This window comes from Trematomus bernacchii, unplaced genomic scaffold (assembly GCF_902827165.1).
Source record: "Trematomus bernacchii unplaced genomic scaffold, fTreBer1.1, whole genome shotgun sequence".
Lineage (NCBI taxonomy): Eukaryota > Metazoa > Chordata > Actinopteri > Perciformes > Nototheniidae > Trematomus > Trematomus bernacchii.
Genome location: NW_022987648.1, coordinates 7,793,697 through 7,818,657, shown reverse-complemented (window position 1 = coordinate 7,818,657; position 24,961 = coordinate 7,793,697). Strand labels below are relative to the sequence as shown.

The 24,961-nt window shown below is 42.9% G+C and overlaps 1 protein-coding gene across 1 annotated transcript in view; it reads right to left on the bottom strand.

The window, feature by feature from the left end:
- The window catches only part of tfpia (tissue factor pathway inhibitor a), a 53,688-nt gene extending 34,870 nt beyond the window's left edge, over window positions 1-18,818 (bottom strand). The window contains exon 1 of the mRNA XM_034134365.1: window positions 18,643-18,818. Within this exon, the coding sequence (XP_033990256.1) occupies window positions 18,643-18,730 (88 nt within the window). The 5' untranslated portion in view covers window positions 18,731-18,818. The remainder of the gene's footprint in view (window positions 1-18,642) is intronic.
- Window positions 18,819-24,961: the final 6,143 nt, after the last annotated feature.

Sequence of the window (24,961 nt, the reverse complement as noted above, 5' to 3'; positions counted from 1 at the left end):
ATATATTCAATATAAATGACTGGCAGAAAGTGGAATGTATTGTTGTGTTTTATTACCCACAAGAATACATTGTGAGGTTAATTGTTGGAGTTGTATGTTTTTGAAAAATGTGCCACAAAATCTTGTTATTTTCAACAGGGTGTTTATCTTATCATCATATTGCATTGAAAACGTGAATTTTAAAACCTCAATATTGCACTTTTTGCAATACTGTGATATTGTGTTATCTCAATATCAAGAATCCAATACAGGTATATTACCTATCTATACTATTACATCCTGTGGGAGCAGTGAGCTGGTAACCACATTATTTGCTGTCAGGAAATTGGAAAAGACAACACTTTAGCGAGTCAATAATTCCAACAGCACAAGATCACACCCAAGGTTTCTGAACGACCACCGATGGCTTTTACCACATGGAAATAAATAATAACCCCCAGTTGGCAATTCCAGCTCATCTTTTACAGCCAACAATTTGTAATTTGTCAAACATTGAACGGTACATCGAGAACTCTACAGGCTGCATCCATGAGTCTCTGTGTCTTAGCCTCGTCTCCACTGATGTGGATGAGATTACCGAGCCGAATCAATTGGGACAGAAAGACAGCGAGAGCAAGTGGCTCGTTCCACGTCTGTGCAAATGTCATCCTCGACTGATTGTACTGTAGGTGCACTCTTGATTAGATGAGAGGATCGATACGGCGGTCGTTATCTGCAATGTGGGTTATTGTCAGACAAAACAAATGAGAATAAAGGGAACATATCCTCTTCTTGCAATTAGTGAGCCTTAGTGAAAATAAAAGTTTCATGAGAGGGGAGCTGCTGGGATCCAGAAGAACTAATTTACACATAAAATAAGCTTGAGACTCAAATTCACAAAAGATGCATCAGTGCAAGTTCACAATGTTGCAGCAAATGTTATGTATCTGCTTTATAAATGTACAGAGAAAAGGGAGAGAACAACAGGAAGAACCGGAGTTTCTGGTGAGTTCTGGGTTTGGTTTGAACTGAAGACAAACACAGAGGCAGCAGAGAGAATAAAACAGCAGGAGATCTAAGAATCATTGTGTTCTGTTACAAATTCCCATTCTATTTTTTGGGGATATTTAAATATCCCCCTTGCTCGTATCCTGCTGTTTTTATCTGAGTACATATTCTCACATCTCTGTACGCTTTTACAACTACCACATTTCTAATAATAAAATGTCTATTTTATCTCTATGCTTCCATTCTCACAGCCATAGTTTATACCACCTATATAATCCTTGAGTTGGACAATATTAAACATGCTTTCATATTGATCCAGCTGCATTGCTTGTATTTGCACATGCTGGAAAACTGAAAGAGAGAATCTGTTGGCTTTGGTTGGCATTTTTCCTGCTATCTTTTGCGTTGTTCAATCTTGTTCATATGTTTAAAGGTCTTGATATGGGGCTGATAGTACCACCCTGATGGGGGCAAGATTGCTGTATGTTGTGCAATCCGTTGTACTTTTGATGGACTTGCATTGAACCTGACAAAGCTCTGCATCTGCTAAGAAGTAAACAAAGGCAGATCCAATCACATTATCCAGCTACACGCAATCCTGACAGCAGATTCCTTTATTCCTTTATTCAACATCAACTACACCTTTTATAAATGGAACAATCTCAACGGCAATAACATTTAAAGCCAAGCAGTTAAAACAAGACGCCCATGGTCCACTCCCATCTTGCCTGAACTAGCACGGAGACTAATTGATCACTCTTTCATCGTGTGTTTTATTAAGTGCTACTGTTCCTCAACAAGTTCAGACTTAGTCCACTTCTTTCTTTTGTTCCCTCGACATGTTGTACACTCCTCTCACATGAGTTACTAAGGTTGAGCGCAAAGTTTACAATTAGTCTCCACGCCTCCTTGTGAGTGGTAGAGTTTTCTTTGCTTTATGATGTTACAGAAGACATATTATGCTCATTGTCAGGTTCCGATTTGTTCATGCTTAAATGTTGAAAAAGGTCTATTTGTATCATACTGCCTGTGCTGCAGCACCTATTTCCACCCCCTGTCTGAAACCAGAGCCCAGCTGACCGGCTCTGTTGTGATTGGCCAACCGCCTAGAGATGTCCCGCCGCTAAGCCTATCACATACAATGTGTTGGAGCGCTAGCCAATAGAAACGCAAGTGTTACATACTTACGTTCTGGAAGTAAACAAAGGAGTCTAATGGAGGAGTTTCTGGCAGGGGGGGGGGGGCTTTTCACATGCACAACAAAACTATTTAACACACTACAGGAAAATGATACACCCAAATCATACTAGGGCCCCTTTAAGAAATATTAGGCAACATTTCTGGCAACACTAATACAAGTTGTTTTTTGCTGATAACAACATCATTTTTAACACTCGCAAAACATACTTTTCATAAAATGTGTAACAAGCAACTGAACACCACTATATATCTCAAGACATATTTGCATTTACATAATACAGTATGTCATCTGTACATTTCCAAGTGACTTACTATTATGGTTATCTCCCACAAGTTCAGTATCCTGTTAAATGCATCACTTCCTGAAACTCTATCCTTTAAGTAAAGCTTACAATTATGGTCAGTGCGACTCATACAGGAAACTCCAGCAAAGCCTTATCCATCTGCACATGGCCAGTTGCAAAAACTTTCCAGGCTTCACAAAAGATACCAGTATCTTTTAAAACAAACCAAGGAGAACGAGTCATTGAGGCATGAATAGGAAAGGACTACAGCACATCCCTAATTATCCTCCTTGTTGGTGTCATTCACCCCCTGTGCAACAAGCGACATATTTATCCTATTAGCTGTCAACATCCAAGAGATTAAAGCTTCCTGTATGCTACACAGAGACAGTAATACTCTCTCCCAAACAGCAGACTCCTTTGTCCACACAGAAAGGGACATTTGATCAAAAAGCCTACTTTTGTCTGTTTTGGCTGCTGAATCTAAATCATCAAAATCATAAAGTATACGTTTTACACAGGCACCACATGAGAAATGTTTCACCACACACCACAAACACAGTGGGTAAAGTTTCTCAAAGAAAGTGACATGAAAAAAACAGCAAGTGCTTATTTAAAGGGGGTGTTTAAAAGTTGTGTTTTTCTACTTTAATTGCAGTGCTATCTTCAGTCCAATCTGTGTTAACACTGGATTATTATTATATTACTAAAATGCATCATCTTTAAAAAGGAATTAGAGTTAAAGTGAAAAAGACAGAAATTGACCACCAAATGTTTCTTACTTGTATCCATGGTCATTTAATAGTGTAATGTAATTGGAAGTGTGTGTGTCAATTGTTTCACCATATAGACTGGTGCAGTGATGATGTATTTATGTAGGCCAACCCCAAAGTTAGCATCGCAAAGGGCTCCCTTGAGAAAAAGCAATGAGATTTACCCATTGGATTGGATACTCATCATGTTCTGTTCAACAGGATAATTTCCAAATATTGACACCACGTTATGATTTATGATTATGAAGCTAAACGAATTGCTATAAACAAACTACATTGCGGTCAAAGGGCTGCGCACCACAACCGCTAAGCTAAAGGCGGACATGTGTCAGAGTGATGAACTTTAGTAGTTTGTTTGGTCACTTGTTAGCAACCACATTTGTATGACACAAAGAAGCTTTGAACATTCATGAGTGGGGTAATTACTGAAGTATTATATGTTGTAAAACAAAATGAAAATCTCGTAAGCTTGTGTTAACCACAGACCTTATTTCAGACTTCGCAAACACATTCAGAAAACCATTGATTACGAGACAAGGGAACCTAGAAGTGGTAAAAAGCTTAGTGTTTTCCTGGCTTTAGGAATCAATACTGCAACACTCTATCGTGGCCTTGTTTCACAAACATAATGTTTACGCAGCTCCTGTAACTGTTGCTTGAACTTTGCTCTGACAAAGACATGAAATGTTTGACTAAAATTAATGATTTACCTTAAAAACTGTCAATTAAGCTTCTGATCTCTTTTATCAATAACAGATAAGACAATAATGTTAGAAAATAGTGAATAGCATCCAAAATCCAAGGTGGTCTTCAAATATCTTGTTTTGACCAACAGACAAACAAAAACGTACAATATATTCAAATTACAATTATATAAAACACAGAAAAGTGGCAAATCGTCATATTGGAAAACTAGAAGATGATCACAATTGTTTCTGTTAGATTAATGCTTATAGACACGATTTGAAGACTAATCATTTAAAAAAAGGGATGATAATTCACAGGTGGGCAAAACATTCAAATTGGCTGCACTAAGCCTATGAGTGTGTTTTTGTGGGAATATTTAACTATTTATTATAGCCATATTCTTCTAGGATTAGGTAAAAGTAAAAAATATCAACTCATTAAATACCAGGTCATCATAATTTTTTTCCGCCTTTTCTTCAGATGTTTTGATGTGTTTCGCTTAAACAACTTTGCTGTGATTGGCAATCCACACCGTGCGGACATGGCCACTGGTCATCTAATGCTTAATCACATGTTGATGATAAATTGGTAACACTTGGAAATCGAAAATGTACTCAGAGGTTCCAGACTAATTTGCATTTCAAATTGTTCTAGTGATTTCAGGCTAGTAAGTAATACTTCAGCTTTCTAAAACATGCATATCTTGATATATGCGTGCAGAGTGGAAAATAAACTCCTATGCAGATAAGTAACCATTGGTTGTAGACCACCAATATGATTCCAACACGACATCATAAAACTTGGTTTAATCCATTTGGTCTAGTATATCACCATCAGTCGATTTCCAATGAGCTGTCCTATCTTCTCCTGCCAGTGAGCAAATAAGATGGCAGAGGGATTTCTCGCTTGTCAGATTTGGGAATGAGTCTGCTCTCGCTCTGCCCTCAGTTCTGAGGCTACCCTGCTGTGGCTGCGAATGGAAAAGCTAACTTAACCATCTTGTCAAGCTAGTGGAGAAATGACCAAGGACACAGTATCTTCTTTCTAAATATAGAGCCGAGGAACTATCCTTCACCAACTCTTTACAGGGGACGCTGCACAGGACACACAGATTAACTGTGGCTTATGTGACTCAGAGTACATTTGTCATTTTCACTGCTGTGTCAGCCTAGAGAGGAAGGATATTTTCCCAGAAATACACATCTTCACCATATTGCAATGTAGTTATCGTAAGGTAGAATCATGGTGATTCAGAGGTTCAAAACTCAAATCCAGTTCACCTGAAGACGACTTTTGGTGGAGCATCTGTGTTCTTATTCTGATTAATCCAATATTGGAATGGTGTGTTTATTGGTTTGTATTCTAGTCTTTGTGACATTACATGCACTCTCCCCCAGAAAACAGTCATCTATCGCTCTAAACTAGCATTCCTGCTGTCGTGTTACATAACAAGGTGTTTTTTATTTCATATTTCACAGCAGATGATTCAGAAGGACTTTGACCCCTACTGTATGTGGCACGCAAGGAGTTGTTTCTATTGACAAGAAGCACAAGTTGTTCCCAGTCAACAGTTACATACTGTGAGAGTTATAATGAGTTCATGACTCCCAGACAGCTGTGGGGCATCATTATTTCTGTGTATTAATTTACAGTATCAGGTCATGTATCAACTACATTGGAAGACAGAGACACCAAACATATAATAACTAGACGTTCATTGTGCTAGAAGCACCACCTTGAGAATAAATGAACCCTTTGCCCCTGAGAGGTACATTAACCTGCCATGGGGCTGTGTTTGGAGCAAAATGGGAATGTCAATGCCAGGCCACATGTGCAATGGCAATCAATAATGTCTGCATTCCATTTCAAAACACATACAGAGATGATTGGTAACGTACAAGGCAGTAATGATGAGGGCAGTAATGAAATGCCTAAAAAGGAACAAAATGTGCTTTGGGCAACAAAGATTACTTATTTTCCACTACTGACCATCTTTAAAATCCATACAACCTACTACAACACGAAAAACAGACTTCTTTTGATTTCTGTCAGAAACAGATATGCTGGGACTATTCCGTGAAATCAGAAAACAAGTCTACACGCCACATCCCAGCCTTCAAGAGATGAAATGAAGACCTGTTGAGAGTTTTTTGGATCAAGACCAATTCACATCTTAAGCCCTCAGGGAGCAGTCAAGTCTAGAGTCTTCAAGACAAAAGTTGAAGTCATGGTTGAAGTCTTAAAGGTCCCATGTCATGCTTTTCCGGTTATTACCCGTCCCCTTGTGTGTTTAGAAGGTGTTTATGCATGTAAACGGTCTGCAAAGTCACAAACCCTCAAAGTACACCCTGTAGCGAGTAAAACTCTAACACAGAAAAGACCTGTCTATGCTGCCCCAGAACGCGTTGTTGGAGATTTCTCTTTTTCCATTGTTTTCTTCCTGGGTACTGTGATGTGCCCATACCCAAATGGACCCATTGGTCCAAATGGACCAATCCGTGGAGCCGTTACGTTACGTCCGCGGAGCCAATACGTTAAGTCCATGGATTGGTCCAAATGGACCAATCCGCGGACTTCCTCACACACAAACACTCAATCTTTTCTCAGCTGCAGCTCCGCCGATTTCTCCTCCCTGAGACAACGGAACGCGGCGAGGCTGTGAGTCGGTGTGTGAGTATACACACAAACTCCCAGCCAGGCTGCGGGTGTGTGTGTGTGTGTGTTCGGGCTGGTTTCGGGCTGGTTTCGGGCTGGGTTTCGCTGTGTCTCGCTGTCTCGCAGACGGCCACTGGGCTCACAGGGAGGAGGGGGCAGGAGCTCCAACAAGCCGATTAGGACAGAGAGTGAATACACATACTATACAGAGATGCTGTATGAGAAACCAATGTGAGTTTGGAAAATTGAACAATATAAATCTATTTTAGTATACCTCAACAATGGAAATATGCACTTTTTGATGTCTTTTATGCATAAATATGTGTCCCCGCCCCGGTGTGCCAGGGAACTCACAAAGTGTCAGAAAATAAAACCCTCTCTCTTTTCCTCCGTATACAAATCTCTAAAAACGGGGGTACAACGGAGCTGATCCAGATTTGCTGCCGATATGACGTAAATTATTCATATCGAACATGTCGAATTGAAAAAGTATCAAGGTATTGATGGACTACCTTAGAGCAAAGTCTCAAGTTTTAAGGGAGCCGGGTAACTGAAATGTTTGTGTTGACACAACATTGTATCATTCGTGTGCTCTCCATTCTCTTATCTGAATTTGGAGGGGTTTTTTTGGGCAACCTGCTACAACTGCAAAAGTATAGATAGCAAAGACGCCTCCCTGTTATGCTATTAATTATTTATGGCAGTTTGGCGGTGCTCCAGAAGAAACAATTTAGGATAGTTTTGATTTAATATTAATGGGTCAGCATGTCAAGTCTCCTCATCTTGTTGCTTTCAAGTCTTAACTCAAGTCGAGTCTTAGGCCCCGGCTCCACGGGAACGCATACGGCAAAACGCATAGGAGTAACGCAAACGCAAACGCCAAAAAGCTTCCGCCCACACGCAATATACACCGGATTGTGTCAAGCTACACGAGACAGCTCCGTTTACATCCAACCGCTGGAAAAGCTGCAGTGCATATGCCGAGCCTGTACGTGGAGCTGTAACTTCCTCCACAAAAGCAGCAACTTCCTCCACAAAAGCAGCGAAGAAGAATGGTTGTCATGGCTGCACTTCTGTTTATTCTCCGCGGTGGGGGCCGAGGGATCCGGGCAGAGTTTTTCGCCGGTCAACGTGTGTTAAAGTTTAAATCTTCCGGACAAAATTATAAAAGTGCTGGTCAAAGGTCTTCTTTGTTATTTATTGAGCTTTAAAACAAATGAATAACGACGATATAATGATATATAATAATAAAATACACGGAGGCTGTCTCTTTTTCCTCTCTTCTGACAGCGTCAGTGTCTGTCTCATGCAGCAGCTGATCCAGTAATGATGACTCGACAGTAAAAATAAACATATTTATAACTAGTTTAGGTAGTTTGAGAGGTAATTAAAATAGCTAAGGGTGATGATCTGACTTGAAGTGTGTGTTTTGCTCCCGCTGCATCACAGCGGGAGGAGCTGCGTGTCTCCGTCCTGTCAGATTAGACTTCACTCGCGTTTATGTCCATATCGAGATAAAGATAAATAATCTGAATTCAGTGTGCAGTGTACTTTTGCGGGGGTGAGCAGCAGAGGCGGGGAGAGGCGGGGCTATTGCGTCCTCATTATCAGAAACGGATGACCGTATAGGCTACCACACGGCCCCGTTGGACCCCCCAGAGCGCTCCGTTCCCAGATCTATCCACCTTTGGACCCGTTGTCGTTTGCAGGGTCCGTTTCTACCGTTCCATTACGGCGTCGTCTAGCTTAAAGGGCTATACGCAAGAGAAATATGCGGATTCAACCCGTTTTCGTTCCCGTGGAGCCTAGGCCTTAAAGCGAGTCCAAAACAAGCTCTCAATTTTGTGATTTAGTCAGACTCATGTCCAAGTCTCAAGTCTACAGCTGGGATTAAATGTACTTGGGAGGAAGACTTGGGGAATACAAATACTGCAAAAGTTAAGACAAATAACTAAGAAATAATTGAATGTGTTGTCATGACAAATAAAAGTTTGAAAAAACTAAAATAGCATGAGCTGGAAGCAGAGACTTAGCTCAAATAGAAAGTGTGTGTGGGTGCAGAGAACAGACAGAAAGCAGTAAATTGCATCATTTAGAGCAGATTTTATACAGTGTGATCATTAATAGTCTGTATCATTTTGTTGGGGTCGCCCCAGGAAAGAGCTGCTGCTTCTGCTGCAATGAAATAGCTTCAAGGTGGGATTGATGTTGTGATAAAACCCACACTTTCGCATAAAAAAAAAGAAAACTTTAGGCCACACATAAGTGGCAATAAGTGTGTACACTTTCCAGTAACAGGTGTGGTCATCTAATGGACTGTGTTAAGTGACAATTTAGGCAGGCGCTTTTTTGAGAGCTACTTCTTATAGAAAATGCTAATTAAGATGCTAATGCTATGCCGTTTCCTCTCAGTCTATGGCCTAAGGCGCCGTTTACACGAGGAGAAAACTGCTTGTATCTGCATAGTTTCGCGTGCGTATAGCCCTATTATTTACACGAGGCCGATAGAAACTGACCCCACAAACGATAACGAGTCCCAAGGTGGATAGATTTGCAAACGAAACGCTCTGGGGGGTCAACCGAGTCCGTGTAATCACCTCTATACGAATATTTCCTGAAAAAATAACGATAGCCCCACCTCTCCCCACCTCTCCTGCTCACTGCTGTAGCATGGCTGTGTTAATTAAACGCACAAGGGGTTCTTGAATGAAATAATATTATAAAAGGCAAACCAGAATTGTTAACGCCCAATATACTCCTTAAACAAAATAAACAGAGTCAGATTTCATGCATTGATCCATTATATTGACAAAGGAGGATCTCACCCGGTGTTTGTAGAGAATATCTCTCTGAGCGAGTCCTCTCCACGGAGACATGCTCCTCCTCCTGTCAGTAGCTACTGCTAGTGCTACTGCTACTGACCATGCTACAGATATTAGTGCAAACATATACAGCTCCTCTACCACAACCATTAGCAACAAGTGGACATGGAGAATTACATGAACTACATGTTGCTAAATCCACGGCGGGGCGTAAACAGAAGGGTAGCCATGGCAACATTGCTGCAGGGCTGCTGCGGAGTCTTCTTCACTGCTTTTGGTGTATTTTGTGGCGGAAGTTACAGCGCCACTTACAGTCCCGGCATATGTACTACAGCGTTTCCAGCGGTCTCGTTTGAACAGACACGTTAAATGAAACAAATGCATGTGAACGGAAGACTTTTTTGAATACGCATACTGTGCATAAACGCAAACGGTCCCGTGTGAGCGGGGCCTAAGGCTCCCTAATAAAAGGACCACTTCAAACAGCAAGTGAGGGTCTAATTAAATGTCTGCACAAATGAATGAGTCACAGTGTTTACCCCTCCGTGAGACGATGATTGAAGCTGCTATCACCATGCGCCAATGATCCTGATGCTGAGTTTCATAGGGTGCTTCCTATTGTTTCACCTCTCACGAGCACCTACATGATAAGCAATTAGTAAAAAGCTAATGTTCCACTATAAACAAAGCCCCTGTAATGTAAGGAGCTGACATCGCCTCTCTGTATTTACCATTGCCGTGTATTCTCATATCTCTGATGGATGCCAAGTATAATCACCAAATGGTAATGTGTTTTTGTTATACTGCCTGCAGGCTAACATTTTTGTTTTGGAATATTAAACACTTTGCATATTTGTGCTCATGTGCTTTAAGGTTAAAACGCTTGACGTGTGTCGTTTGCTAATGTACACCATCAACAAAGGTCTGCTGACGGCTTGTGGGGAACTGAGCCTTTTAATTGCAAAATATGTTAAATGCTTGTTGAAGGAAAGGCTAGGGGAATATTCAATCATGTAATGAATAAAGCTCAAACTAATTTAAATTCATATATATTAAGATGATGTACAATGTATTATGCAAAACATGTTCTTATTATTGAAATACAATATAATTTTTTAGGAAAATACATACATCATGAAAAATGCTTATAAAAGCAATAAAATGTGTCTTTCACTAAAGATTCAAGCATTTGGAGGATAACATGATGGACTATTTTAAATAATCAGCTCTCAAGCCTTGTGCCAAGTTAATTTAGTAAATAAGAATTTCATGGAACATTTCTTGTTCCCCAATTTTATCTTGTAAATATTATTGTGTTTATTAACTGGCCTTCTGTCATTTTGCTTCCCTTCAAAGACAAACCATAACGCTTCCAATGCCAACAACTTGTCACGTTGCCAACAGATTTGAAATTCACACAGATATCTGTTTATTTAGATCAGATTTATAAAACTCACAAATATTGAAATCAGCCAAAAAAACACAATTGGTTGGGCTATAATGTGTTCAGTTTCACTGTTATGTAACCATTTAGGATACTGATTCCAAACCATGTTATGGAGTAAAATGATACAACAATGGCCACAGTATGAACAAAGGGCTATGTAAGAAATGCATGACCAAAAGGTTACGTATCATTAGGAAGGCGAGTAACAGTTATATGTCTTATGAAAACTATTGACAATGGCAACCTGGGTTCGCTGTGTAACTGTGTAAATGGAAATGACAAGACGTTTTAACATGTCATTAAATCAGAGGTCCTGATCATCGGCCCTGAACTCATTTACAACCCAACAGCCCCTTAGTCCGAACACAGATTCAGCCCCAGAAATATCTGGATGTTGTTTTTGACTGAGCCTGAGGCAAATTGCTCAGTCGTGCTGTTATCAGCTGAGGATAATCTCCAAAATGAAATCTAATCTTTTAATTATTCAAAAAGATAATTATACATGCCTCATATCCTCCAGCCGCAATTATTGTAATGTTTACTTGGTTTAGCAGTCGAGCAATGGAACTCTGAATTTGTTCAGAATTCAGCAGCTGACTGACTACTGACCAGAACGATGTGTTTTCAAAACTTCACACTAAAATTGCCTTCACTGCTCATAATCTCGTTTGGATGTCCCTTTAAAGAAATCTTAAACACATACACTAAGGCTTGGCATGGTCTGATGTCGTGATGGAGTAAGTTAATTATTTTGTGGTTTTTGGATTAATAATAGGGTATTAAATATGGTTACTTGAGTTGTGGTTGGTTTCTGGTACTTTGGACCAAATATTTAAAAAAGTTGTATGTTGTCTGCAGAGCCATATTGGTACTAAAACACACCAGGATACATACACAATACAAAGATAGTGGGAATACTAGGAAGGTAAAATGGGACATAGTGTCACAGTTCTGCTCCATCATTCACCAGTAGTTTTCCATTCACCTGTCTCACCTGTTAACCACACCCACGTTTTTGCTCACTCTCTTTCTCTTCTGCACCCATTAGCTTTACTGCCAGTATTTAAACCCTCACCAGACACACACCCATTGCCAGATCGTACTTTGTCTTCATGCTAGTCTTTCACGCGTTTGTCACCAGATTGCCCACCCGGTTCCGACCCTGCCTGTCCCTGACCTGCCTGCTCTGCCTGTTCCCTGATCCTGCCTGTCCCTGGACTATCCTGCCTTGCCTGCTGTCTGACCCTGCCTGTACCTACGTTGACCGCCTCGCCTGCTCCCTGACCCTCTGCCCGGCCCTGACTCACCTTCTGCCCGCTGTCCTCTGGTTCGTCGGCCTGCACATCATCCGGCTGATACTGTTCTGCTGGTATTCCTCTGCTCTGGTAGTATTACCAATAAAGTACATTACCAATACTCCTTGGTTTCTCGAGTGCTGCATTTGGGTCCTTCATAAGATCGTGACAGAACGATCTGGCCAGAACATGGACCCAGCGCACTCCTCTTCACCTAAGGACCGTTTCGAGAGAGTTGAGGACGCTCTCCAGAGGCAGGGAGCCTCGATAGCCTCCCTGGCCACCGAGGCTCATCATGCTAACTCTACACACGACCAGACTCTAACCTATTTAGCTGCGCAGCTACAGTAGCTAACGGCTACTGTGCAGCAGCTAGCGGCGGCAGTAGGGGCTGCTCCAGCGCCTCTTCCCATGCCGCCGGCACCCGCTTCTGCATTCTCTCCGATGGGATTTACCCCAGAGCCTCGGGTGGGAACTCCGGAGCGTTACGCCGGGGAACCGGAGGGCTGCAGCCCGTTTCTTACTAACTGTTCTATCCTGTTCGCGCTGCAGCCACACACTTTCGCTTCTGAAGCAGCTCGTGTGGCGTTCACGGTCAATCATCTGACTGGGAAAGCCCGACTGTGGGGCACAGCTGAATGGGAGCGGCAGACACCCGCCTGCTCTTCTTTCCCCGCTTTTTCCGCGGAGCTGCGCAAGGTGTTTGGACCCGTGTCTGTGGGTCCAGACGCTGCAGGAGGATTACTGAGCCTGAGCCAGGGTAATGGATCTGTGGTGGATTATGCTATTGGGTTTCGCACCAAGGGCCGCCTCAGCAACTGGAATTCTGAAGCCCAGTGTGACGCCTATCTGCGTGGCTTGGCGGCTTACATTAAAGATGAGCTGGTGTCTTTTGATCTGCCCAACTCACTGGATGGGCTGATTGAGCTGACTTCCCGCATGGATCGGCGCATCCAGACACGGAGACGGGAGCGACGATCGGAGGGAGTTCAACATGCATGGGCGCCCCGACATCCGGGTTCGACTGGGACTCCTCCCCTCACTCCAGAGCCGCAACCAGGGGGTGATGAGCCCATGCAGGTGGGTCGCACCAGCCTCACCTTGGAGGAACGTGAACATCGCAGACGAGGTAACCTATGTCTCTACTGCGGCCGGGCCGGCCATTTTGTTTCTCGCTGCCCGGTAAAAGGCAAGGCTCAGCAGTAATGGGGAACATACTGGTGAGCCAAACCCCTGGATTTGTTCCCGCTCAGAGACCATTGAGCCACGCCAGGTTGCTATTACCGGATAGCTCTCAGGCTCTTGCAGTTTTTATTGACTCTGGTTCGGACGCGAGTATTATGGACGAAGAGCTTATGCTGCAGTTGGGAATAGACCGGGTTCCCTTATCTCGCCCAGTTCCAGCCAGCGCCTTAGACGGTCACCTGCTGGGGACAGTGACTCATCAGACTGTACCTGTTCACATGCTCCTGTCCGGGAACCATCACGAAACTATTCAGTTTCATGTTCTCCGGTCTCCACATATTCCGCTTATCCTGGGTTACCCATGGCTCCGCCGCCACAACCCTAACATTGACTGGGAGACGGGAGCCATTTTGGGGTGGAGCCCCTCTTGTCATCAGATCTGTCTGAAACAGGCTGCCGCGCCTCAGCGTTCGGTGAACCCCAGCCAAGTTCCGGATGTTACAGGGGTTCCACCGGAATATCTGGACTTTAAGGAAGTATTCAGCAAGACGAGGGCTACTTCCCTACCACCACACCGGCCTTACGACTGTGCCATCGACCTACATCCCGGTACCAGCCCTCCCAGGGGTCGATTGTACTCCCTGTCTGCTCCGGAAAGAGTTTCCATGGAGACGTACATCAATAACTCTCTGGCGGCTGGGATTATTCGCCCTTCCTCATCACCCGCTGGAGCGGGGTTCTTCTTTGTGGAGAAGAAGGACAAGACCCTAAGGCCCTGTATCGACTTTCGGGGTCTTAATGACATTACTGTAAAAAATCGATACCCACTGCCTCTTATCTCCTCTGCATTCGAGTTGCTGCAGGGAGCAACCATATTCACCAAGCTGGACTTGCGTAACGCGTACCACTTGGTACGTATTCGCGAGGGGGATGAGTGGAAGACCGCCTTCAACACTGCCTCGGGGCACTACGAGTATCTGGTGATGCCTTTTGGACTTACCAACGCCCCTGCAGTATTCCAGGCGTTGGTAAATGACGTGCTCCGTGACATGTTGGACCGACACGTATTTATTTACTTGGATGACATCCTGATATTTTCCAAGACTCTGAAGGAACACGTGCACCACGTCCAGGCGGTTCTCAAGAGGTTGCTGGAGAACTCACTGTTTGTTAAAACGGAGAAGTGTGAGTTTCACACATCCTCTGTCTCTTTTCTGGGATACATCGTGGGACAGGGGAGCATTGAGATGGATCCCTCCAAGGTCGATGCAGTCACTTCCTGGCCGGTTCCAGACTCCCGGAAGCGGCTACAACAGTTCCTCGGGTTCGCCAACTTCTACCGGAGGTTCATTCGTGGATACAGCACCTTGGCCGTTCCACTCACAGCCCTGACCTCCTCTAAGGTTATGTTCCAGTGGTCCTCCTCGGCTGAGGAGGCGTTCCAGAACCTTAAGGCCAGGTTTACCTCCGCCCCCATCCTCCGAGTACCCGATCCTGAAAGACAATTTGTTTTGGAGGTGGATGCTTCTGATATGGGGGTGGGGGCCATCCTGTCTCAGCGAGCAACAGACAGCCAAAAACTCCATCCCTGTGCTTTCTTTTCGAGGCGTTTGACACCAGCGGAAAGAAACTATGATGTTGGAAACCGGGAGCTGCTAGCAGTGAAGTTGGCTCTGGAGGAGTGGCGTCACTGGCTCGAGGGGACCAGTCAACCTTTCCTGGTGTGGACCGACCACAAGAATTTGGAATACATCCGGTCGGCCCGCAGACTGAATTCCCGACAGGCTAGATGGGCCCTATTTTTCACTCGGTTCAATTTCTCCCTCTCCTACCGCCCTGGTTCTCGGAACATTAAGGCTGACGCTCTGTCTCGTCAGTTTGGGGAGGGAGGTAACATTCCCAGAGGCTCAGACACCATCCTTCCAACTCCTCAGCTCGTCGCCGCCCTTACCTGGGAAGTGGAGGAGAGGGTCAAGGCCGCCCTGGATGACCAGCCGGGACCCAGTGCCTGTCCTCCGAACCGCCTGTTCGTTCCGCAGATGTTGAGGTCTGATGTTATCCAGTGGGCCCACAACTCCAGACTCACCTGCCATCCTGGTATCCAACGTACCCGGGAGGTAGTCCAGCAAAGGTTCTGGTGGGCAACACTTAAGGAGGACACCAGGGAATTTGTTAATGCCTGCCCTGTGTGCAATCAACACAAGTCTTCTCACCAAGCTCCTGCTGGTCTCCTACAACCTCTGCCTATCCCTCATCGCCCCTGGTCCCACATTTCTCTGGACTTTGTTACTGGTCTGCCACCGTCCAACGGGCACACTGCCATTTTGACGGTGGTAGACCGGTTCAGTAAGATGGCTCATTTTGTGCCGATACCCAAGCTCCCCTCAGCTAAAGAGACGGCGGAGCTGGTCCTGCTCCATGTGTTCCGGCTCCATGGGCTACCTACCGATGTGGTTTCCGATCGTGGTCCCCAATTTACCTCGGTGTTCTGGAGGGAATTCTGCACACTCATTGGGGCCACGGTCAGTCTGTCTTCCGGTTTCCATCCTCAGTCCAACGGTCAGACCGAAAGGAAGAACCAGGAGATGGAGACGGCTTTACGTTGTATAGTCTCCAAGCACCCAGCGGCCTGGGCTAAACAACTGCTCTGGGTCGAGTACGCCCACAACACTTTGATCAGTTCGGCCACCAAGCTGTCCCCATTTCAGTGTGCATACGGGTTCCAACCCCCTCTGTTTCCGGCCCTGGAGAGGGAGGTTACCTGTCCGTCCGTTCAGGCTTTCATTCGTCGCTGTCGCCAGACCTGGAATCAAGCCCGGATAACTCTTGTTCGTTCGGCCAACCGGTACGCCTCCTCTGCCAACCGCCGACGTTCCAAGGCACCCGTCTACCAGGTGGGCCAAAAGGTATGGCTGTCCACCCAGGATATTCCTTTACGGGTGGAGTCGAAAAAGCTTGCACCGAGGTTCATTGGACCATTTGAGATTATAAGGATAATCAATCCCGCAGCAGTAAGGCTAAGACTGCCTCGGACTCTGCGGGTCCATCCCACCTTTCATGTTTCCAGGATCAAACCTGTCCGAGAGAGTGCACTGGTTCCTGCGGTCCCTCCTCCACCACCCCCCCGGATGATTGACGGCGGACCTACGTACACTTTCCATCGACTGCTTCGTTCCCGTCGCAGAGGGAGAGGAGTCCAGTACCTGGTAGACTGGGAGGGTTACGGCCCTGAGGAGAGGTCTTGGGTTCCAGCTCGTCATGTGTTGGACCCCCGGCTCATCAGAGAGTTCCATCAGCGCAATCCCGAGCAACCTTCTAAGGCCATCACATCGACGGGCAGAGACACTAGGAGAGTCTCTCCACATACTGTCAGCTCTTCCGAGGAGGACAGTGAGGGGCCTGCTTCTGATGAGGACGCCGATTCCCACAGGGGGCAGGAGAAGGAGGCCGAAAGAACTTTTTCAGATGAGTACTAACCCCACCTCCCACCCTCCTCTGTAGATTAGTGTTTAGGGACGTCAGGAGCCGTCCATTAAGGGGGGGGTTCTGTCACAGTTCTGCTCCATCATTCACCAGTAGTTTTCCATTCACCTGTCTCACCTGTTAACCACACCCACGTTTTTGCTCACTCTCTTTCTCTTCTGCACCCATTAGCTTTACTGCCAGTATTTAAACCCTCACCAGACACACACCCATTGCCAGATCGTACTTTGTCTTCATGCTAGTCTTTCACGCGTTTGTCACCAGATTGCCCACCCGGTTCCGACCCTGCCTGTCCCTGACCTGCCTGCTCTGCCTGTTCCCTGATCCTGCCTGTCCCTGGACTATCCTGCCTTGCCTGCTGTCTGACCCTGCCTGTACCTACGTTGACCGCCTCGCCTGCTCCCTGACCCTCTGCCCGGCCCTGACTCACCTTCTGCCCGCTGTCCTCTGGTTCGTCGGCCTGCACATCATCCGGCTGATACTGTTCTGCTGGTATTCCTCTGCTCTGGTAGTATTACCAATAAAGTACATTACCAATACTCCTTGGTTTCTCGAGTGCTGCATTTGGGTCCTTCATAAGATCGTGACACATAGCTTCATATTTGCCCCAAGGCCCCCCAAAAGACTTAATCCGGCCCTGGCAATCCAAACTCAAATGCATCATCAAAAACATAATATTTATGGTAGACTGTCAATTAAATAATTTAAACAAATATTTGTAAGAAGTAAGGTAGTTTTACATAAATATAGGAATCGACTTTTGTAAGGGTTTTAAAAAATACATGTTTCTGCAACAAAATGTCACATTTTCTTTCATAAGAATGTTCTCAGCCTTCATGTTCTGCTGCTAACTCTGTCCATGGACTGAAAATGTTTTTCCATACAGGGAAGTGATGCATAAAACCAGCTGTATGTCATGGAGAGATAAGAAAAGGCAGACATTGGCATTAAAGCATAGTGGAGTTCAGCACCAAACCTCCTCGGTGGCCCTCAGCCAGAATCTAGACTTCATTAATGATACTGTGTAGTTATTAGTTCCAGCTCAGTATTTTTCTCTCAGGGATGGAGCAGTATTAGGAGTTTCTTTTCCACTTTGGACCCTGCCTCCACTTTTTCTCAGTATCAGAAATCCAGTCCCAGCAGCCTCATTACCGCCTGCAAGGCTGCTGTTGTAACATGACGGGAGGAGGTGCGTTCAGGTGTGGGTCGTGGCCGGTCTAAGAAGTGCTGTAATAGTGGACTTTGGCCCTGCCTGACGCCACACATCTCTCCTCTCACTAATAAGGACTTTAAAGGACTCCAACACAACAAAACAAACTCAGTGGTGCGTTGAAAGGGAGCAGGATTTCAGTCACAACATTGGTTAGCAAATAAACAATGTGTTATAAGTTTGTGTGGTATTACACATAATGATGTATCCCTCCTTGGGTTTAACTGACAATGGCGTGAAGTGAAGTGTCGCCTTTATTATTATTTATAAAGTGCAACGAGTCATTTGGGGCGCACATATTCCGTTTCGAAGTGCGTTTGCGCTTTTATTTTGAAAGGAATATATTTGAACAAAACGATTAATATAAAATGAATATAATATGTATAATAAAACGCACTACAAAGGAAACAACCTATACGCAAAGTCCAAACAAGAACAAACTGAAACCCGGATATATAAAAGTGTGAATATGTAAAAACTCAGCTCCACTGTACGCACCACTTTGTTGTCAACAACTTTCCCATGCGCTGCCTTAAGACCGACCAACTGTAACCTCGCTGAAAACAATAAAATAACAATCTAAACATATTAATCTATATTGGTTATCCTCTTACCGGCTTTATGTCTTCTGCAGGACCCAAAACGGGCGACACAGGAAACCAAAACTGCGCACAAAATCCACCACTTGTTGCATGGAGCCATGCTGTTGATCTGGGGGCTGGTCCGCGCTGAATGTAAAGTTGGAGGAAAACTTCATCAAGTTGTAGGGCTGAAGTTGTGAGTGGGTGTGTACTTCCGTTTGATAACACTATGACAGTCTTTGGGCGAATGAAACGGAAATTCCCAGTCATCTCTGATGGGACACTCATTTGAGGAAATACAATATTTCACTTGAATCATTAACGTTTACCAAGGAATTAAATGATCATGTTTTCAGTAAACACGTCTTTGTTATTTTTTCATTTTCAAGCCATCTTCACAGGATGGCCCAAACATACAGATACTTATTATACAAATCATGTAAATACAGAATAAGGAAATTAAGGCAAAGAGCTCCCTCCCAAACGTACCTCCCCCACCCCTCTTTCTATTTCACAATTATTATAGATATTGTTTGTTTGCAGTCAAATAGGTTAATCAAATCACGTAACATTTCACTATAAATACATTTTAGCATAACAGTTCATCATTGTACACAAAGTTGGCAAAACATGAGCAATCCATCGGAGTACTTTAGCTCAATTTCATAGCCACGCCCCCTTTTGGGTGAAAACATTTGCTGTCATTTGACTAGTGGTTTTCACTAATCATGTAAAAAAATCAAAGATAACTGCATGTTTTTATCTACAAGGGGCCTAAATATGATGGCTATAGAAAATATTACATGATGGCATCGGAGATCGATCATCAGCGTCGATAAATAGTTAAATTAAAGCTATTTTTCTATGCCAGTCTGCCGGTGGACGAGTGGCAGGCAGCAGGCTAACATTTAAACTGGTATTGCCTTGTCTTGTCAGTGTTTTATATTTAAATTCAGCATCCACAGCCAATACTTTGACTTTTAAAGTTACCAATGTTTACTTTGAAGATTGATTTGAAGATACTTTGAAGAATGTTAACCTGATTAGCATTATAATGTGAGGAAGTGTTTCATATAGACGTCCACGTTTTAACTGAACGATCCCATTGATATTGATCTCCTGGGGCGGGGCTTTCATTTTGTCACTACAGTGATGTTTTGCTGCTCTCATCTATTAGTCTTCTCCTTATCATCTTTTCAAATATCAAGGTATGCATGATATATCTAGAATCATATTTTACAAAAAGGAAATGACCAAGTTAGCAAAGTCTTTGTTTTTCAGCGATTTTGCCCTTAAAGGAGTATGAAATAATGGCTTTATAATATAAGGATTGTGGACTTCTGAAACTGCATCTCAGAAGAAAACCTGATTCTGCTGTTTAGCACACATACAACTCTCTGTCTCACCCAAAGGTTGCATCTTTTCAACCTCTCAACAGCACTTTAATACGCCGCAATTCATCTCACAGTGATGAGAAAATGTCATCCGAAGCCCACCACCAATACTCAGCAGTCTGCTTGTACCTGAGTTATGGCCTTTGGAGAGCTCTCCAGCCCCCTTCAGCTCCCGCAGGCCTCCGCTGGTGACACATACTGTAATTGAGCTTCAAGCTGGCACATACCCTATGAAATTATAGTCTGCCAGCCCCTTTGTGTCCCATATTTTCATAGCTTGAATGAATTCATTACACTGTGTTAAATACCGCACAATGTGCACTAACACACCATATACGGCTGGCTCTACAAATGCCAAGGCTGGAGATTTGATACGCAGCGGGGGGTTGCACGGAATAAATATTCTGGCTTTCACTGTCATGCAAGGCCCTTCAGTTGAGTTCATCCTTATCTTACTCAAAGTCTAAAGATTGGTGTCATCTTTGTGAAGCCCTGCGAGAGACATTTGTGATTTGGGGACATGGGCATACAAATTGACTTGGCTGATGAAACAGGACTATTTTGCTTGTCGGAGATTCCCTACTGCCACAAGCTGTCACGATTGTGACAAGATGTAATACTCGAAAATAAATAAATAATAATAATAATAAATCGAAATATTGTCGTGTCTGTGTGCCTAGATGAACTGCACAGAGCTCGTGTAGTAACCATGACCAGTCGCCATGCAATCAGCAGAGACTCCAACAAGTTACTGGTCCCAAATACGAAATAATCCGGAACATAACCCCAACATCCCAAACCTTTTTACACATTGTTATTGTATGGATTTATCCAAAGATGTGTAACATTAAGGCAGAGCTAGGATAGCTGTTTCCAGTATGTGTGCCAAGCTAAGTTACTAAGGTAAACTTTTCCTTTAACATTATATTTTCTGAGATATATAGCCGTTAGTGACTGTTTTTAGATCTAAGTTTAGTCTGTTGCTGATTTGAACTTTATTCATTCTGTTCACTACAAAACTAGGCGGATGTAAACATTGTTAAAATTCTGCGAAGCAAAAGAAACCCACCAATCAACACCAAAGTTAACTCATTATCTTTCTGTGGCTTTTGTGGCCTTTCATCAAGCTTCCAGCCAGGCAGTAACATATAGCGCGTTCACACCTGAGTACTTTTCGTCAGCGGTTCATTTGCCTAATCCACCCCCAGGAACTCATTTTGGTGTGAACGCGATCTGTTTTAGTTCATCAGAACTAAAAAAGTTCTCATGAACTAAAATTCTCATGAACTATTGTGGGAAAAGTACTTGGTGTGAACGTGCCTATACTGTGTAATGAAGGTAAGCTCCAAAACACAAAGCCTCCGATTCAGTCAGAAAATAATGAAAGTGTTTGGCTTAAGAATTCAATGGTAATTATTCATTTGTACAAGAACTGAACACTTCTACTTTGAATATTTTTAAATACTTTATTTATAGGTAATTTTAATCTTGGATATAGGATTTGGTTTTAGTTACTGTTGTAATACTGTAGTTCAACTAAAACTGGTCTTTTGGGTCGATTGTATCCTTACTACAGCTGCTGTCAAGGGAAAGTGAAAAATATTCAAAGAAAGTGAAAGATATCGCAAACTGACATTGTTTCAAAACTGATGGCGAAACTTTTGGTTCTCTCTTCAGATGGGGCCAGAACAAGCAAAGAAAGTGAAAGATATTTTAAGAAAGTGAAAGATTACTGTCAATGTTCCGAAACTGATGGCAAATCCTTTTGTTCTGTCCTTGGAAGATGTCAAAACAAGCACTCATTCTGGACAAGACTGACACATGGGGTCCTGGTCCAACTCCCTAGAACAGCTGGGAAAATCTGTGCTGGGAAAGCTAATATTTGTTTCCTCTCCCTGAAGGGACCCTGAGGTGCCATCAAGACAGCCTTTCCAAACGCCACGCGCTGTCATGGAGCTCGTAAACCAACCATCAGCAGAGGACAGTCACACTTATCTGCTCCCAGGAGTGACTGTGAGGAACTTTAGCAATGTGTTGCAGAGTGGAAAAAGATGCTCAGTCCCCCTTCCCTTGGCAAATAAAGGTTGGGAAACACAATAATAAAACGATAAAAAAAGTGCTATATCGCTCTAGATGTCATTAAGATAACTGTCCTGCGGAGATGTTATTGCGTGAGTCAGTTATATCACATCATCCCACCCTGAGTAAACTATGACTATTTTATTTTCGCATTGGGAAATATCGATTTGAGAAATGCTTTTCTTGACAAATAGTGTGTCATCGTTAATAGAGGTGTCATTATTCTGAGGTGCAGCAGAAGCAGAGCTGGGATTTCTGGCAGAACTTCACCTACTTTCAAGGTGCATGGAGAAAGGAAATTGGACATCTCAAGAGGTCCACATTTTAGCAGCGCTTCAACTTTAAACCGCTTTATTTGTCAGACCAGCGGGCTGTATTCTAGTACTTTTGGAGCTCAAGTGGGTCCAAACAGCAGCTCTCTTCTATGAATGACATTCATTTGAACCTTCTTCTCAAATAAAGTTGTTACGTCAACATTGAAGGAATAAGTATGAGTTCAAAGTCTTACAAAAATGTGAATCCACGTAAATATCTATAAATTGCAAATCTTAAAGCCCTTACACACCATTGTTTTTTTGTATGCGTGTGTTTGATGGTGTTTTCCAATTGCAGATTTAACCATTGGGAAATTCTTCTTAATAAGGCTGGTTTTGGTCTGCTTACTTATAACCATATTATGTTGATAACCTGTCTAAGCCAGGACACTTCCTAATTATCTCTTTAGCTCCTTAAGAATAATATATATGGATTTTCTATGAACAATAGGAAAGCTGGTGCTCATACATGATGTACCCACTGGAAATTGTCAGCACAAAAAATACATTTTAATTTCTATTATTGCATTAGTATCTCTCGTGCTATTCAGTAATACTTGCCTGGGATATTTTGGATTTATGTACAGCAGTTTTTTTCTTTGCTATCTTTTAACTTTTGTTATTTACAATGTGTAATAGATGATGAATGGCAAAATGAAAATGTCCGAATGTGATGCACGCAAATATAAACAGTGAGAATTAACATATATATTGTGATTTTAAATAACTCTTCATTCAAATTATATTCTGTATTGTTTTAAGATAAGATTCTTGAAAAAAAAAAAAAAATACTGGGAACAAGCTGAATCATCTCAACCCATTGACAGATTTGTGCTGGACAAAACAAGCTTTTATGACCTAAAATGACACTTCATGTCTTGTAACCACATCCCTGGCACTTTGTCAGTGTGTGCATGCTTGGTTTTACATTAGGTGCGCATGTGTGGGATGTCAGTGGACAAGAATGTGCCCGTCTGCGAGACTAATCATGCAGCGCTATTACTCACTCTGTTGAGGGAAACTGGGCCTCAGTGGTCCCCCACATTCTGCATGGAAAGTCTTAGAGGGAGAGAAAGTAAAAGTCACCATGTCGTATCTGCAGCAAAGTCTGATGGAATTTCCTGTGTGCTAATTTTCCCACGATATTGTGACCTCAATATTTTTCATTTGAAACAACGTTGGAGGACGAGACTCCAGACACTTTGGCTCGTAGTACATGACATGATGTCATTTGCCCTCTAGCCTCCCGGTAACTTCAGAGATGAATGAGGGAGCTTTGTTTTATATGTCTACAGGGGGGAATATGGAGAGGCCATGGGAAACCTATTTTATTTGAGTTACAGGTAGTTAAATATAACTTCTAAGAAACGCAAAATACAGCTGTAGTGAAAGTAACCTTCGTTGCCCACAGGTGGTTTAGCTATCAACATTGCAGCAGATATAACTTTTATGTCTCCTATGACAGTGGTTCCCAACCTGGGAGTTTGGGCCCAAAGGGGGTCACAAGATAATGATTATCAAGTTAATAATAAGAAAGTAATATCTCCAGGACTAATTAAATAATCTTAAAGGGAAACATAACTCTTTGGTTTCTCTGAGCTAAAAGATATCAGACTTGTGTTGGTGTTTCTTAAAGTTAATATGGTTGCGATGCAGTGCTAGGAAGTGAAATTAACATGTTGACAAGTTGTGGAGGTTAGCATGAAAACTTGTCTGACGATGACCTTCTTGGGGTCACAGTTTTCAATACTGGGGGTTAGATTGACTATGATAGCAAAACATCAGCCTTTACATACATCTGTATTACTGGACACAATTTACGTGTCATTTTAACACGTAGTATACAAATATGGCATTGTCATTCAATGACAATACACAAAGGGCTCTTATTAGAGTATTACAGTATTACGGCTTCCACAGATGAAATTTTGTTATGGATTTTTTGTCAAAGCACTTAAGATATTCATTGCTATCGGGATGTTAAGAGCATTCCATGGAATATAACAAAAAATGTATCTCGAGCCGGTTTCTCAAACTTACTTACCCCACCTTTAAATGCTAGAATATAAAGTAATTAATAAATAAATATATACATACAAATATGCATACTTTTTTTATTTAAGATTAAAAGTTAATTAATTAAAAAAGAATCAGTTATAAATGTCAAAATCTCCCTAATGGAAACGATGTAGACCATCTCTTATTGGTATGAAGATTAGCACACAGTCACAGACACTATTTCACAGTAAAGGTTATATCAACTAATTAAAATGTGTGGCTTGGATTTGAGGCATTGACAATGTATCAATTGTATTTCCCCAAACCTCACTGGTTTGAGCTTTAGAGATGTCCAGAGAGGTGATATTTAAACATCAAGAGAATCCTTTGGGAAATCAGGAGTTTAGGGGGATTCTTCAACCTCAATTCATGTTGTCTGCTGTCAAACATTTTCCTACTGGAATTTCTTAACATACATTTCTGATTCATTTAGAACCAAACAAATCTCCCTCTTGTGGAGATTCAGGAGGCTGCTGAAACTTAGTATGAGCTTGTGAAAGAGTTAGA